The sequence below is a fragment of the Dictyostelium discoideum genome, assembly GCF_000004695.1.
Source record: "Dictyostelium discoideum AX4 chromosome 3 chromosome, whole genome shotgun sequence".
In the NCBI taxonomy this organism is placed as follows: Eukaryota; Evosea; class Eumycetozoa; order Dictyosteliales; family Dictyosteliaceae; genus Dictyostelium; species Dictyostelium discoideum.
Window position 1 is genome coordinate 6,339,160 of NC_007089.4, and position 18,040 is coordinate 6,357,199.

The window sequence follows — 18,040 nt, forward strand, 5'->3', positions numbered from 1 at the left end:
TTTTTTTTTTCTATTTTTAGTTTTGCACTTTTTTTTTAGATTTTTATTTTATTTTATTTTTTTTTTTTATTTTTTATTTTTTTTTTCTTAACTTAAAAAAAATCATCATATCACAATATTTGTTTTAATGGAGATACAGTTTAATTAAAAAAAAAAAACTGGATTTCCCATGTGAAAATTATAATTATATTTATAATTTTCATTTTTATAATTTTTTATTTTTTAATTATTTCGACCCCACACATTATTTTTTTATTTTTTTCATTTTTTTTTTTTTTATTTTTATTTTTTTTTTTTCATTCCGAAATGCCTCCCAAGTCCACAACAAACATTGACAATCAATATTTAAATGATTATATAAAAGATTTAAAAAAATGGCAAATTGAAATTAAAAATAAAGATAAAGAAATTAAACAATCTAAATTATATAATAATAATAATAAAAATGATAATAGTACGACAGATCAGCCACAACAACAACAACAGCTAACAACATCACCATCAAAACCAAAAGCTGATAATATAATTGATAATACAAATGAATCAATTAAATATAAAGAAAAAGGTAATAAATTATTTGGACAACAAAAATATAAAGAATCAATAGAATATTATACTTTAGCTATTCAATTAGATTCTACCAATGCTGTATTATATGGTAATAGAGCAATGGCTTATTTAAAGATGAAAAATTATCAACAATGTGAAATTGATTCAAGTAGATGTTTAAATTTAGATCCAACTTATACAAAAGCATATCATAGACGTGGTATAGCTAGAGTTGAATTAAAACATTTTGAAGAAGCAATTCAAGATTTTAAACATTTATTAAAATCTGATCCATCAAATAAAGATATATTAATTGAATTAAATAAAGCGACATCTCTACTTAAAGATCAAAAAGAAAAAGAAAAACAAAAAGAAATTGATGATAAATTAAAAAAAGAAAAAGAAGAAAAAGAAGAAAAAGAAAGAAAAGAAAAAGAAGAAAAATCAAAAATTATTCAAGAAATTAAAAATGTTCAACAACCAACACCAATAACACCAATAACACCAATAACTTCAACAATTTCTAAATCTTCAAATTTAGTAGTGGAACAACAACCTCAAACTCAGCAACCTCAACAACCAAAAACATTAACACTTCAAGAAAGATTAAATAGGATGGCAAATTTGAAAGCACCAATACCAAAGGTTGCACCAAAGAATTCATTTGAATTTGAAAAAGTTTATTTATCATTTAATAATGATTTATCACAGTTATATCAATACTTTAAATTAATTGATCCAAATCAATTACCAATTGTGTTGGGTGATGCTTTAACACCTTCTTTATTCTCTGATATAATTTCTATTTTAGAAAAATATTATTTATTGTAAGTTTTATTATTATTATTGATTTTGTTGTTTTATTTATTTTTTTTAAAAAGAAATAATAATAATAATAATAAAGAAAAAAAATATTCTAATAAAATTTAATTTAACATATAGAAATAAGGAATTTAATTTAATATTTAATATTTTAAATAATTTATTAAATATTAATAGAATGTCATTAAATATTCAATTTAGTTCAAAAAATGAAAAATCATCTTTAAAAAACATTATAAATTCATTAAATGATTGCAACACAATTGATAAATCTAAAATTGATTATTTATTAAATAAATACGCCATTTAGAATATTTAAACCATAATTTCCATAAATTATTTTAATTTCTTTTTTTCTTTTATTTTTTTTATTTTTTTTGTAAAGAGAAAAAATATAAATAAATTATAATTGTTTTATTCTTTTTTATATATATATACACAATTGATATTAATTTATTTATTGTCTTTTTTTTTTTATTTTTTTTTTATTTATTTATTTTACATTAAAAATTAAAAGTATTTTGTTCCAATTTTTCTAACCTTTGCATCAAATGCTGTTGATGTTATAGGTTTATTATATTCATAAAATGGGTTTAATAGTATCTAAATAATTTAAAAAAAAAAAAAAAAAGTTAGTTGGAAAAAAAAAAAAAGGAAAAACAAATAAAAGAATACAAAAAATTAACTTACTTTTAAATAAAGATCGTGTACTTCAACAAAAAAGTTTTTAATTGCATCTTCATCTTTTTTTTCATGGAGTAACAAAAATTTTATATCTTTTTTTTTTTTTTTTTTTTTTTTTTTTTTTTTTTTAGTTAGGAATATTTTATTAATATGAGATTATCATTATTATTATTAATATTATTATTTATTTATCTATTTATTTTTTAATTTTTTAATTTTTAATTTATTTTTTTATTTTTTTATTTATTTATTTAATTTTTTTTATTTTTATTCTTTTATTCTTTTATTTTTATTTTTTTATTATTTTTTTATTGATCTAATTTATTTTATTTTATTTCATTTTATTTTATTTTATTTCATTTGAATACATACGACCAGCAGTAACAAAAGAAGAAATTTGAACTTTATTAAATTTGTCAATTATCTTTAAATACATATTATTTGATTTCCAAACATGTTCTTCAACTATATCTAAAGAACCATGTGCTATATATTGAAGAACATAGGTTTCTTTCTTTTGTACAGTGATTGGGAATTCGATTTCATATAATGGATTATCATTTTTTCCAATAATTAAAAATGTAAATGTTGACATTATCTATTCTGCTATCTGTTTACTATATATAGTTATATTTATTAAAGATTTAGGAATTCGTTAAAAGTCAACTTTAAAATAAACTGTTATTTTAAACTGAAAAAATTAAATATTAAAAAAAAAAAAAAAAATATTAAAAAAAAAAAAAAAAAAAAATCAAAAATCAAAAAAAAAAAAAAAAAAAAAAAAAAAAAAAAAAGTTTGAGAGTTTTTATTTTTTTTTTTTACTTTTATTTATTTTTTTTTTTCCAAAATCCAACTCAATTACAATAAAAAAATAATAATAATAAATAAAATAATAAAATAATAATTTAGAATATGAAAATTGGAGTTTCAATATTTATATTATTATTTTTATTAATACAAAGCTATTTTCCAATTTCATTTTATTATAGATTTTATTTCGAAAAAGAGATTTTAGAAAGCAACATCAACAATATCGATAAAAGAGAACCAGAAACAATTAGATTTAGTGAATTAAATTTAAAAAAACACGACGAAAGATTTAGTTGGCGTATGTTTTCACCTATTGCAATTGATACCAAGTGCAAGATTGATTATTATAATTCAAAAACCTATAAACAAATTAATTATAATCTACTTTATTCAAAACAATGGATAGACTTAATGGAAATGTGTCGTCAACCAATAATAGAGGAGATATCAAAAGATCTATGTCTAAAGAACAAAGAAAAAAATCAACAACAACAACAACAACAACAACAACAACAACAACAACAACAACAACCAATTTTCCTAATAATAAAGAAACATTATCAAAACGATTTGATTTTAGAAAAAAGGATAAATCTAGTTTGTTAGATAGATTTTTTATAGATTTCAAATTTAGTGAAATTAAAATTCAATGGTTTAAATTTATATTCTATATGATGATGGCAATTGATTGTTGGTTAGAGTTACCAAGATTATCAAATTTTTGGATTTCACCAACTTCAAGTTTATTTACAAATGCAAGTCATTTTCCAATTGAATTTGATGATTTTATAAAAAATTTATTATCAATTGATTCTTTAATTAATGAAAAATCATTTTTAATTTCATTAATTATTGGTGGAATTTTATCAATAAGATGTGCTCTATCAATTAATATCAAATATTTTGAACCATTTCTATTGGCATTATTAAAAGGTTATTTAGTTTTATCAAGTCAATCTGATAATTATCAACATCATTATTTATTAGTTTTAGTTTTATTTTTATTATCAACAATTAATTGGGAAAATCTTTCAAACAATAATAATAGTAGTAGTGGTAATAATAATAATAAAAATAATAATAATAATAATAATAATAATAATAATAATAATAATAATAATAATAATAATAATAATAATAATAATAATAATAATAATAATAATAATAATAATAATAATAACAATGGTTTAGTATCATGTTGGCAATTAAAATTATTATTATTACAATTATCAGTAGTTTATTTTTGGACATCAATTGCAAAATTACATTGGTCATGGATTAGTGGTTCAGTTTTACCAAGAATGATTGGACCAGAGTTTAGAGATCAAATAAATCAATTTATGTTACCTTTGCTTGAAAGTTTATTTTCAAAAGATCAAAGATATTCTTGGTTAAATCCAATGATGATAGTATCATGTTCAACTATTGTTGTTGAATTGTTTTTAGTGTTTTCCTTGCACATTAAAAAGTTTTCATTATTATCATTCATTTTAGGCGTTTCAATGCATACAATTATGGGTTCTTCAGGTTTAAGAATTGGTACATTCTCTTATTTCATGTGCATATTTTATATCTTATTATTACCAAATAATTGGTTTACTAGTAGTAATTGGTTTTTTAATTTAATTAATCAAAGTAAAAAAATTAAAAATCAAAATCAAAATCAAAATCAAAATGGAAATAATTTTAAAATAATAATTTTAAAAACAATTATTATTGCTATTGTTGGTAGTCTTTTTAGTAAATATATATTTAAATTATTTTCAACTCATTGGTGGTTTATAGAATACTTTGAAAATTCATTTTTATTTATAGTTTTAATTATGATTATTCAAAATTTAACTTGTTTAATTGATAATAAAAATAATAACAATATTAAGAAACAATTATCAATATTTTTATCAATTTGTTTATTGGTTGCATTATGTACAAAGGTTAGAATTGAATTTAGATCAGCTTTTATTGAAAGAGGTACAATGGCTATTAGAATTAATAATTTAGATGAAGCAATTTATAATTATCAAATTGCAAAGGAATTAGCTGAACAAGAATGGCAATTACCACAAATTTTTATTAATCAATCATCATCATTTTCAAATTGGTTAACAGGTGGAACTACTGATGAAAAAAGTTTTGAATTTATTGGTGATTTAGGTCTATTTTTAGAATCAAAAAATAAACAATCACAAGCTTTAGAAATTTATGAAAAATATTATCCATCCTATCCAAATATTTTAAAGATTCATGCTGGTTTCATACGTTGTTTATCAAGTAATCCAACATTGATCACTCTTGAAAATAAATTGAAACTTTGTAAACTATTACCTGAAACGTTTTCACTTGCAAATAAAACTTCGAAATTAATTTGTGAAGATCAAGAGTGTTCAAGATCAAAAGGACATGCAACTTATGTTTTAGATTTAATTAAAAAAACTAAAAAAAATATTATTTGTTAAAAAAAAAATAAAAATAAAAAAATAAAAATCGATCAAGTAAAAAAAAAAAAAAATTAAAATTGTTTTAAAAAATATATTTATAGTTTTAAAATTTATTAATAAAATATGTATACCGTCAGCTGACGATCACTGACCCACTGTGGGGAAACGGCAAAAAAAATTAAATAATTAAAAAAAAAGTGGTAACTTTTATTTAATTTTTTATTTTATTTTTTATCTATTTATTTTTTTTTTTTTTTTCATTTATATTTTTTTTTTATTAAAATAAAAAATCAATAACACACCAAGATCACATACTCATGAATTTAATGGATATTTTTCATATGATAAATTTCAAGAATTTTATTTTCCTAGCCATTGCACTGTTGAATGTCTCAACGATTTCATTGAATCACTTGAGAAATATAAATCCATTTCAACTCTCTATAAGTCACTGGAAGTTAACGAAGATGGCTTTTAAAAAAAATAAAAAAATAAATAAAATAAAAAAAAAAATAGAAATATAAAGATTATTATTTTTTTTATTATAAATAAATAAGATAAAAAAAAAAATAATATTAATTAAAAAAAATAATAATAATAAATTATAAGATTAATAATAATATAATAACTAAGTAATAATAATAATAATAAAAAAAAAATAATAATAATTAAATTAATAAATTTGCATTAACCAATTGATTGATTATAATTTTTTATTTTTTATTTTAAATGTTTCATTATTATTTTATTTTTTTCTGTTTTTTTTTTTTAATAATCTTTTTTCACCAGCAATCGATTGACCAAGCAATAATTTTGCATTGCTACCAATGTATTAAGTAAAATAAAACTTCGAAACTAATTTGTGAAGATCAAGAGTGTTCAAGATCAAAAGGAAATGCAACTTTGTTTTAGATTTAATTAAAAACTAAAAAAAATAGAAAAAATAAAAATCGATCTTAACTAACACTTTAGAAAATACATATTTATTAATAGTTTTAAAATTTATTAATAGAAACATTTAAATTTGACACAAACTTTTCATTTTTTTTTTTTTTTTTTCGCTGTGGTATGTATTACAACCAATTTTTTTTTTTTTTTTTTTAAATATATTTAATATAAAATATATTCCTCAAAATAAAAAACAATTACTAAAAATGGATAATAATTAATTCTAAAAATAAAAGTTTAGATTTAAAAAAAAAAAAAAAAAAATTTCAAGTAAAACGACAACTGAACGTTTGGTTTATTCGCCTTTTACTTGAATTTTTTCATAAAAAAAAAAAAAAATTAAAAAAATTAAAAAAAAAAAAAAAAAAAAAAAAAAAAGGGTAGTATTTTTCTGGGGGTTATCAAAAAATTTTTTTTTTTTTTTTTTTTTATTAGTGGTTTTTTTTTTTTCTGTAAATTTGTAACCTTAAAGATAATAAATGAATATAAACTATTTATATATATAAATATATAATACTAAAAAAATTTAAAAAAACCAAAAAAAAATTAATTTTATTTTTTTTATTTTTTTTTTATTTTTTAATAATTATACAAATTACAAATACAAAAATAAATAAATAAAAAAATAAATCATAAAAAAATAAAAAAAATAAATAAAAATCATAAAAATATTATAAATAACAATAAAATTAAAAAGTTATTATTATTTATTTTATTTTAATTTTTTTTTAAATGGAAGAAAAAATTAAATCAAATTTAATTCATTCAAAAACTAATGAAGATATTGAATTAATTAAACAAAAATTAAAAGAAGACAGAGAATTATTGGAAAAAGAGAGAGCACAATTTGAAGAGGAAAGAAAGATAATATTTGAAAGTTTAAATAAAGTAGTTGGATCAGGATCAGCCAATATAACCAAGAATATAGCAAAAGCATTAAAAAAAGCAGAGAAAAAGAATGGAGTTGGAAGTAATTTAAATTTAGCAAATAGTAGTAGTGGTAGTAATATAAGTGTATATAATAACAATAACAATAATAATAATAATAATAATAGTAATAACATTGGTACACCATTTAATGTACAACATAAAGTTCATGTTGATTTCGATTATAAATGGAGTGGTTGTCAAGATTTAGAACAAGTGTTTTTAATTGATTGTATATTGGGTACAGGTAGTTATGGTACAGTGTATAAAGCCATTCATAAGGATACAAATTTCGTTTTAGCAATTAAATCCATTCCTATCAAAGAATCTGAAGAGATTGAAAAGGAAATTTCAATTCTAAAGAAATGTAAATCACAAAATATTGTCTCTTATTTTGGTTCAGGTCAACAGGGTGATAATCTTTGGATTCTTATGGAATATTGTTCAGCAAATTCAATTAGAGATATGTTGGAATTAACTGAAAAATCTTTAACTGAAAAACAAATTTCTGTAATATTACAACAAGCTTTAAAAGGTTTACATTATTTACATCAATCAAATATTATTCATAGAGATATTAAAGCTGCTAATATTTTAATTAATGAAGATGCAATTGTTAAATTAGCTGGTAAATATTATTATTTTTAAATTAAAAAAAAAAAAAAAAAAAAAAAAATATTTATATATATATATTATAATACTAATAATATGTTTTACTGTTATTTTTATTTTAAAAAAGATTTTGGTGTTAGTTCACAATTAGAAGATAGTTTAAGAGGTGAAGCATCTCAATTGGTTGGTACACCACTTTGGATGGCGCCAGAAATTATTAAACGTCAAAATTATAATAATAAATGTGATATTTGGTCATTAGGTATTACAGCTATTGAGATGGCAGAATCATTTCCACCATTATATACTATGCCACCAACTAGAGCAATGTTAATGATACCAAATAAACCACCACCTACTCTTTCAAAACCACATCATTTCTCTAAAGAGTTGAATGATTTCATTGGACAATGTTGTCAAAAGGATCCAGAGAAAAGACCATCAGCAATAGAATTATTAACTCATCCATTTTTAGTTCAAAATATATCAACTCCTCAAGAGGTATTAAAACCATTAATTGATGAATGTTTAAAAAAAAGTATTAAAAAAAAGAAACAATCTCCTAATAATGATCAACCACCACCACCTCAAACACCAAATAAATTATCACCACCCGATACTCCATTACCAAATGTACCAGTACTTGGTAAAAATCAAGGTTTATTAAATAAAAGTAATGGGATGAAAAAATCACATGGATCATCATTGGATGAAGCAGAATCAATGAACACATTCATTTTAAAGAGTACCATTGGTAGTAGTAGTAATGGTAGTAATGATACAGGTGGTGATGATTTCGATTGTGGAACTATGATTTTAAAAGATGATACTTGTATTAATGGTAGTGGTAATGCTGATAAAATTTCAACCATTCCAGCTTTTATCGCTGCTTTAAATAAATCAAATGGAAAAGTTATAACACAGAATCAACAACAACAACAACAACAACCAATAGCATCATCTTTACAACAATCAAATCCAATTGCTTCAATTGTTAATGAAAATCAATATCCAAATACAATTGAAAAAAGAGGTTTGTCTTCAATTAATTCAAATAATAGTTTATTAATTGGAAATAGTGGTAATAATAAATCTCAAAATTTTAATAACTTTAATAATAATAATAATAACAATAATAATAATAATAATAATAATAATAATAATAATAATAATAATAATAATAATAATAATAATAATGAATTTTTAATAAATCAAATTAAAAAAGAATTAATTTTAGATTTTAATGAAAATATGAAACAATATATAAATCAACAATTAACAAATTTAAAAGAAGAAATGTTAAAAGAAATTTCAAAGATTGTAATTGCAAATATACCACAAGCACCTATTAAAACTTCACAATCTGTATTCAATCAACAATTATCTGCTGCTGCTATAATTCATCCAATTTCTTCATCATCATCATCATCATCATCTTTTTTAAATTCATCTCCATCTTCTTCAAATTCATCTGCTACAATATTTAAAAAATTCCCAAATCCACCTCCAACCCCTGTATTAATAAATAAATTACCACCGTCTCAACAATCTACACCTGTAACAACAACAACAACAACTTCATCACCATCACCATCACCATCTCCATCTCCATCTCCATCCCCATCATCACCTTTACCATCATCTTCAACTTCAACTGTAAATACACCAAATAAACCACCAATTAATTATAGAAAATCAAAAGAATTAGATTCTACTATTAATATTTTTAATGGATTAAATAATAATAATACTAATAATAATAATAATAATAATAATAGTAACAATAATAATAATAATAACAATGTAATACAATCACCAAAATTAAACAATAGACCTTTATCACCAACCACACCAACTAAACAATTTAATAATCGTCCACCTTCTCCTTCAAAGTTTAATAATCGTCCACCTTCTCCTTCAAAATTTAACAATCGTCCACCTTCTCCTTCAAATAGACCTTTATCACCAAAAAATTCCTACAACTCTTTAGAGAAATCCAATAATGGTAGTATTAGTAATAATAGACCTTTATCACCAAAAAATTCTTTAGAGAAATCCACTACTCAAAATAATACTAGTAGTGAAGACATAAGTACTACAACTGTTACAGTTACTAGTGAACAGGGTGGAACACCAATTACTACACCGATGGCATTTTTACCAAGACCAAAACCATCACCACCACCTATTCCAATGAATAAATCTTCACCAAAGAGAGCACCATCACCATCTTCAAATAGAAGATTGTCCTCTTCATTTACTGCTCAATCATCAACAGCCTCCACTATCGCTGCTTTAGGTAAACAATCATCAATGTCCCCAAACTCTCCTCTCATTAAAGAAAGAGTTCCTCCACCACTTCCACCACCTAGAACTACTATTACTTCAAGCACAAATTCACCAATTAAACCTCTATCACCTTTAAATAAATCTCCAAATTCACCATATGTACCACCAAGAATAACCACTTCTAATATTAGTAATAATAGTAATATCAATAACAATAATAATAATAATAGTAATAGTAGTAGCAATGGCAGTGGTGGTACACCAATTACATTAAAAAGAGCATCAACTACAATATCACCAATAATGATAAGTAGTAACTCACCAAAAGTAATGGGTTCAAATGTTAATAAACCTCTTGCTTTATCAAGAAACTCAACTGAAATTAATTTACCTTCATCATCTCCTTCAACCCCTCAAAAACCAAATACACCTTCATCAATTCCAACAACTCCAACAACTCCAACAACAAATGGTGGTAGTGTTTCAAGTAAATCTTCAACTATTGGTCGAAAAACTGTTTTACAAGTAAAATCTATTTTTAGTCCAAAAAAATAAATTAAAAATAAATAAAAAATATTTTTATTTTTAGTCCAAAAAAACAAATTAATTTATTAACACTTTAAAAAAAAAAAATGGAAAATGAAAATATTTTTTTTTTAAAACAATCATTTAATTTTATTTATTTCCAACATGGATTTACTTTATTTTTTTTATTTTATTTTATTTTTTTTTTATTTTTTTCAAATAAAAAAAATCTCCACCAGGACCTCGTTAATATTTATTTCCAACATGGATTTAGTATATAAATATAACACACAAAAATACATAAAATGATTTTAAATAAAAAAAAAAAATAAAAAATAATTATGATTTTTGAATTATTTATTATTATTTTTTTTACTTTTAACCTATAATTTTATTTTTAAAAAAAGAAAAAATTAATCAATTTATTATTGCACAAAAAATAAAAATGAGATTAATATTGGTATTATTAGTTTTATTATATGTTTCTTTTTTAAATGTAGAGGTAAAGATAATAAATTAAAAAAAAAAAAAAAAAAAAAAAAAATTGATTTTAAAAGAAATTTGTTTTTTTTTTTTTTAAATTTAAATCTTCCACATTTTTTTTAATTATTAATTTAATGATAATAATTTTAAAAAATAAACAAATAAAATAGACATGTTATTCAAAAATATTAGAAAATAAATATTATTTAAAATCAACTGAATGTAAAACTTTATCATGTGATGGAATTCAATATTTTATTGGTAGTAGTAATAGTTTTGAAATTGGTAGTACAATTACTATTTGTAATATTAATAATCAAGAACTTGCAAAAGAAAAACCAATTGGTAACCAATATTCATCTATTGTGACTGATGTCATTCAAGCAGTTGCCAACTCTGTTCAAACTGCAATGAATAGTGCAGTTTCAACTTATTCTTCATTTAGTGGTAGTGGTGGTGATGATGATGGTGATGATGATGACGATGATAGTGGTTCTGGTTTATATAAAAGCTCAAGAGAATTATATAAAGGTGGTAATGGTAAGGTTGTTTCAGAAAAACCAATTATATCATTCGATAAAAAACATACTTCAATTGGATCAGATGTTCTTCAGGCAGTTTCCAACCCTGTACAATCTGCAATGAATGGTGCAGTTTCAACAATTGCTTCATTAAGTGGTGGTGGTTCAAGCGATGATGATGATGATGGTGCTTTTGTTAAAGGTGGTGATAGCGCTTCCTATAAAGGTGGATATGGTAAATCAATATCTGATATTCTTGATTTAATTAGACCACCAAGAAATCATTATGCTAAATGTAATAAAATTCTAACTGTTGGTTTGTATGTAAATTAGCTATTATTAGTTTTTTATTATTTATTAATTTTTTATTTTTTATTTTTAATTTATATTTAAAATCAGAGGTGAAAAGGAAACTACTGATAGTTCTACTATTGATGTATCTAAAAAAGTTTGTATTGATTTGTTTGGAATTGAAGAATTTAAATTAGAGGAACAAAGAATTATTTCAGCTGTTCAATCAACTAAAAATGATTGCTTCCCAAATGAAGGTCAATTTTATGTCTCTAAAGAAGAATATAATACAATTATTAAACACAGTCAAATTTTAAGAAACCAATGTCACTTAAAAGGAAAATGTCAATTCACCAAAATTTAATCAATGTGTTTACTTATTGAAAACTCAATGATAATAAAATTTTAAAAAATCAAAATTACCTAATTTTGCCATTAAAGTTTTATAGGTGTTTAAAAAAAAAAAAAAAAAAAAAAAAAAAAAAAAAAAAAAAAAAAATAACAATACTAATAATGTTCAACATTTGTTTTTTGAGTTGATGGGATATTTTTGAAAAAAGATAGATTAAAATATCTTGTTATAACATTAAAATAATCTAATTTAATTATTAATGTTTATTCTATTGAAATTTAAAAAGGTTAATAATTTAAAATTTTATTTTAATTTTTAAGATTTCCCAGATACGACACAAGACTGCAGTAATAGTTCAACATAAAAAAAACATTAATATTTAAAGGTATCATTTAAAATTACAAAAAATTGTGCAATTTCAAATTTTAATTTTATTTTTAATATTAAAAACAATATTAGTCAAAAAAAAACAAATTTATTTTACATTTAAGTTTTAAACTTTTAAAAAAAAATGGAAAATGAAAATATTTTTTTTAAACAATTATTTAATTTTATTTCTAAAATGGATTTAGTATATAACACAAAAATAAATAAAATGAATGTAACCATCATGATTTTTGAATTATTTTTTTTTTCTTACTTTTAATCAAAAAAAAAATTGGTGGTAAATACAACAAAAAAGATATTTCATGAAAAAAAAAAAAAAAAAATTAAAAAAAAAAACAAAATGGTTTGAGTTCATAAAAATCCAATTTTTGGGTTTCGGTATTAAAGAAATCCTGGTAGAGATTTTTTTTTTTGAAAAAAAATAAAATAAAATAAAAAAATAAAAAAATAAAAAAATAAAAAAAAAAAAAAGAAGGAATATTTTTTTTTTTTTTCTTTTCCATTTAAAAAATATTTTTTTTTTTTATAAATAGAAAACAAATAGGCATAAAAAAAAAATGAGATTAATATTGGTATTATTAGTTTTATTATATGTTTCTTTTTTAAATGTAGAGGTAAAGATAATAAAATAAAAAAAAAATAAAAAATTGTTTCAAAAAAGAAATTTGTTTTTTTTTTTAAATATTTTTAAATCTTCCACATTTTTTTAATTATTAATTTAATGATAATAATTTTAAAAAACAAATTAATAATATAGACATGTTATTCAAAAACATTAGAAAATGAATATTATTTAAAATCAACTGAATGTAAAACTTTATCATGTGATGGAATTCAATATTTTATTGGTAGTAGTAATAGTTTTGAAGTTGGTAGTACAATTACTATTTGTAATATTAATAATCAAGAACTTGCAAAAGAAAAACCAATTGGTAAAAAACATTCATCTATTGGGTCAGACGTCCTTCAAGCAGTTGCCAACTCTGTTCAATCTGCAATGAATGGTGTAGTTTCATCTATTGGTTCATTAAGTGGTGGTAGTGGTGGTGATGATGATGGTGATGATGATGACGATGATAGTGGTTCTGGTTTATATAAAAGCTCAAGAGAATTATATAAAGGTGGTAATGGTAAAGTTGTTTCAGAAAAACCAATTGTATCATTCGATAAAAAACATACTTCAATTGGATCAGATGTTCTTCAAGCAGTTTCCAACTCTGTACAATCTGCAATGAATGGTGCAGTTTCAACAATTGCTTCATTAAGTGGTGGTGGTTCAAGCGATGATGATGATGATGGTGCTTTTGTTAAAGGTGGTGATAGCGCTTCCTATAAAGGTGGATATGGTAAATCAATCTCTGATATTCTTGATTTAATTAGACCACCAAGAAATCATTATGCTAAATGTATTAAAGTTTTAACTGTTAATTTGTATGTAAATTTATTATTATTAGTTTTTTATTATTTATTTATTATATTAATTTTTTATTTATCATTAATTTATTATTTTTTATTATTAATTTTGTTTTATTTTTAAAATCAGAGGTGAAAAGGAAATTATTGATAGTTCTACTATTGATGTATCCAAAAAAGTTTGTATTGATTTGTTTGGAATTGAAGAATGTAAATTAGAGGAACAAAGAATTATTTCAGCTGTTCAATCAACTAAAAATGATGGCTTCCCAAATGAAGGTCAATTTTATGTCTCTAAAGAAGAATATAATACAATTATTAAACACGGTCAAATTTTAAGAAACCAATGTCACTTAAAAGGAAAATGTCAATTCACCAAAATTTAATCAATGTGTTTACTTATTGAAAACTCAATGATAATAAATTTTTCAATAAACCAAAATTACCTAATTTTGCCATAAAAGTTTTATTGGTGTTTTTTTTTATTATATTATAATAATACAAAAAAAAAAAAAAAAAAAAAAAAAAAAATAATATTCAACATTTGTTTTTTGAGTTGATGGGATATTTTTTAAAAAAAGATAGGCTAAAATATCTTATTTTAACATTAAAATAATCTATTTTAATTATTAATGTTTATTCTATTGAAATTTAAAAAGATTATTAATTTATATAAATATTTAAAATAAATAAAATAAAATAATTTAAAATTTTTTTTTTATTATTAAAAACCAAAATATTAAATTAATTTAAAGATTTCTCAGATACGACACAAGACTGCAATAGTTTCAAATGAAAAAAAACATTAGTATTTAAAAAAAAGAGGTTGAATATCAAAGTTAAATAAAAAAAGGTATCATATAAAAATATTGTACAATTTTAAAAAAAAAAAAAAAAATAATTTTTTTTTAAATTTTTAAGATTTCTTTGATGCAATACAAGACTAAAGAGGTTAATAGATTTTAGTATAAATAGTTTTAAAATGTTAAAAGAAAATTAGTTAAGAAAATAATAAATTAATTAGAAATTAATGAGAAATTAGAAAGAATTAAAGAAAATGCTATACATATAAAACTATAAAACCCTCTTTTAGAGATATATAAATAATAAAACTTCTTGTATTCGTCTCCTCATTGCTAAATTGTCTTCATTTATTTAAGAATAATTAATAAACATAGTTAAATAATAAATAAATAATATTATATATAGTATACAACAATACATTCTTTATTATACTTAATAACAACAATAATACCACTCTTAAATGATTCCTGGGAATGTTACAATTTTTTATATTAAAAACTATATTGTAATGGTTAATAATTATTGAGTTTACAGGACCAATCTTATTGAAAAATCTCTGCACCGCAAAATCATTCAAAAACCTCTTACCTACATTTAATTCAACCAAATTTTTATTGGCAATATCTTGACCCATCGTCTAAAGAAATAGTAAACTCCATTTCCATCAAAGATTTCATCCAAAAGTCCATTTGCATTTGGTTATTTTTTTTGTCATTCAATTGTTTACGAACATATATTCATTTGCTTGATGCCTTATTGGAATTCCTTGGAAATAATTATTGCTTATGATCCCAAGATAATAACAATAATAATATTAGTTATATTATTTTCATTGTTTAATAGTTTTTTTTCGTAATAGAGAATTTAAAAAAAAAGTATATATTAAAAAAATAAAATTAAAAAACTAAGCTTCAAGAATCAATGATTTTTTTTTTCTTTTTTTTTTTCTATTTTTTTTTCTATTTTTTTTCTATTATTTTTTTTATTTTTTTTTGTAGTTTAAATTCACACAACACATAATTTTTAATTAATTTTAATTTTTTTATTTATTTTGTAGTTTGAAATTTGTTTATTTCAAAGAGTTCACAAAAGTGGTTGCTTTTTTGCTCTTAATTTAATTTTTTTATTTATTTTTAAATTATTATTTCAATTTTTTATATTATTTTTTTTTTCCTATTTTTTTTTTATATTTCTTTTGTTTAAATAAGTTAAAAAAAAAATGAATAACACCAAGATCACATGTCCCATGCCAAAATTAATATGGCTGCTGGAATTAATATGGTAATTTTGGCATGGGACTTATGTCTGCTAGAATTACCATATTAATTTCAGCAGCCATATTAATTTTGGCATGCACAGACCAACTATTTTAGGCTGAAATTAATATGGCTGCTGAAATTAATATGGTAATTTTGGGCATAGAAATATAAAAAAAAAAACTCAAAGTCATTTAATTAATAATAATCATCTCAAATATAAAAGAATTAAAAATAATAATAAAAAAAACTCATGGGATTAATTATAGTAACAATACTGACGACAAGAATAATTATAAAATAAAAAAAAAAAAAAAAAAAAAATCTTTTTTTATCTTATTATTTTTATTTCTTATTTATTTTCATGTGTTCAAAAAAAGTGGTGGTTTAAAACAATTTATTTAATTTTAAACTGTATGATTGTTTAAACAATTTCGAAATAAGTTTCTTTAAAGAAATTCTGTATTTCTTTTTTTTATTTTATTTTATTTCATTTCATTCTATTTTTTTTTTTTTATTTTTTTTATTTTTTTATTTTTTTATTTTTTTTTTGTATATTTAAGTTATTTATTATTATTATTATTATTATTATTATTATTATTATTATTATTATTATTATTATTATTATTATTATTATTATTATTATTATTATTATTATATTATTGTTATTATTATTATTATTATTATTATTATTATTATTATTAATATTACTATTATTTAATTGACCGAAGGGATATCTTTTACTTTTTTTTTATATATAATTGTTCGAAACTTTAAAAAATAAAATAAAAAAAAAAAATTAAAAAAAAAAATTTAAAAAAAAGAAATATAAAAAAAAAAATATAAAAAAAAAAATTAAAAAAAAAAAGTATTTTTTTTTTTATTTTTTTATTTTTCTAAAGTTTTCGTTCCAAAAAATGGTCTTCAGTAAAGACAATAAATTAAATAATCAACTTTCTGCAACAGAAATTGAAAAAATAATAAAAATAAATTAAAAAAACTCTTGGAAAAATATGACGAAGATGTAAAATTTAAAATAGATTATAAATTTCATAATACCAAATTGAGTGGACAAAATATAAGCTATTGGAAAAACATTTTGGATAAACAGTATGTTGTTGAGAATGTAGAATATGGTACGGCAACTATTAAAGAAGTGTTTTATATTGATAAAGATAAAAAGAAAAAATTGGTACCCAAAAGACTTAGTGAAGATTATAGAGAAGGTTAGGCTTAACAAAGATGAAGATGGTGTCTCTCATATGATTAATCAAAACCAGTGTCAACAGCACATCAGTAATCATTATAAAGCAGATAATCATTCTGCTATTATAAAGGCTTATTACAATACTGAGCCTACTTCTAGAATAGAGGCCACCAAACTCTCAAGTAAAAATAAATTGCAAAGGGATATCGAAATAACCAAAAGAAAATCAACAGATGACCTAGTTGGAAAAGCAATCGAGCACTCTACCACCGAAGTTAGATCAACACATGAAGCTGCAACAACTTCCAATAATGGTGGAATCACAACTCAATCAAACAAAAACAAAACGGGTAAAAAAAGAGCTAATCAATTACAATCTGATGCTGATTTTTTCACCAAAAGATTTTCAAACGAAACTTCATCTGTTAGTAACAAAAGAGTAAGTAGAAGAGTAGATAATTAAAAAAAAAAAATTAAAAAAAAAAAATTATTTTAATTTTTTTTTTTTTTTTTTTATTTTATTTTTTTTTTTTATTTTTAATTTTTTTTTTTTGTTAGCCTTAGAAATAAATGAATAATAAAAAAATATATATCAACTAAAAAAAAAAGAAATGAAAATAAATTATAAAATTAATAATAAAAATAAAAAGATAAAAATAAATAAAAGATATAAATAAAATAATATGAAAATTTTTTTTTTTTTTTTTATTATTATAATTAT

The 18,040-nt window shown here is 20.7% G+C and overlaps 7 protein-coding genes across 7 annotated transcripts; 6 read left to right on the forward strand and 1 right to left on the reverse strand.

Moving 5' to 3' along the window:
- Positions 1-306: 306 nt before the first annotated feature.
- DDB_G0282885 (hypothetical protein) lies at positions 307-1,681 on the forward strand (the record flags this gene model as incomplete). The annotated part of the gene is made up of 2 exons (XM_634288.1): positions 307-1,376; positions 1,549-1,681. The coding sequence occupies 2 exons, from the start codon at positions 307-309 to the stop codon at positions 1,679-1,681; spliced, it is 1,203 nt and encodes a 400-aa protein (XP_639380.1).
- A 200-nt stretch (positions 1,682-1,881) lies between these two features.
- Positions 1,882-2,650, reverse strand: trappc2 (trafficking protein particle complex subunit 2; the record flags this gene model as incomplete). Its single annotated transcript, XM_634289.1, has 3 exons — positions 1,882-1,974; positions 2,062-2,147; positions 2,428-2,650. The coding sequence occupies 3 exons, from the start codon at positions 2,648-2,650 to the stop codon at positions 1,882-1,884; spliced, it is 402 nt and encodes a 133-aa protein (XP_639381.1).
- A 614-nt stretch (positions 2,651-3,264) lies between these two features.
- Positions 3,265-5,322, forward strand: DDB_G0282903 (hypothetical protein; the record flags this gene model as incomplete). Its single annotated transcript, XM_002649100.1, has 1 exon — positions 3,265-5,322. One exon carries the CDS (start codon positions 3,265-3,267, stop codon positions 5,320-5,322), a length of 2,058 nt encoding a protein of 685 aa, XP_002649146.1.
- Positions 5,323-6,984: 1,662 nt separating this feature from the next.
- Positions 6,985-10,635, forward strand: pakG (PAKL subfamily protein kinase; the record flags this gene model as incomplete). Its single annotated transcript, XM_634292.1, has 2 exons — positions 6,985-7,807; positions 7,919-10,635. The coding sequence occupies 2 exons, from the start codon at positions 6,985-6,987 to the stop codon at positions 10,633-10,635; spliced, it is 3,540 nt and encodes a 1,179-aa protein (XP_639384.1).
- Positions 10,636-10,712: 77 nt separating this feature from the next.
- DDB_G0282893 (hypothetical protein) lies at positions 10,713-12,264 on the forward strand (the record flags this gene model as incomplete). The annotated part of the gene is made up of 4 exons (XM_634293.1): positions 10,713-10,878; positions 11,013-11,107; positions 11,259-11,929; positions 12,009-12,264. The coding sequence occupies 4 exons, from the start codon at positions 10,713-10,715 to the stop codon at positions 12,262-12,264; spliced, it is 1,188 nt and encodes a 395-aa protein (XP_639385.1).
- A 499-nt stretch (positions 12,265-12,763) lies between these two features.
- Positions 12,764-14,438, forward strand: DDB_G0282905 (hypothetical protein; the record flags this gene model as incomplete). Its single annotated transcript, XM_634294.1, has 4 exons — positions 12,764-12,823; positions 13,173-13,253; positions 13,397-14,070; positions 14,183-14,438. The coding sequence occupies 4 exons, from the start codon at positions 12,764-12,766 to the stop codon at positions 14,436-14,438; spliced, it is 1,071 nt and encodes a 356-aa protein (XP_639386.1).
- Positions 14,439-17,245: 2,807 nt separating this feature from the next.
- On the forward strand, positions 17,246-17,782 carry DDB_G0282907 (hypothetical protein; the record flags this gene model as incomplete). Its single annotated transcript, XM_634295.1, has 1 exon — positions 17,246-17,782. The coding sequence occupies one exon, from the start codon at positions 17,246-17,248 to the stop codon at positions 17,780-17,782; it is 537 nt and encodes a 178-aa protein (XP_639387.1).
- Between the last annotated feature and the right edge of the window lie 258 nt (positions 17,783-18,040).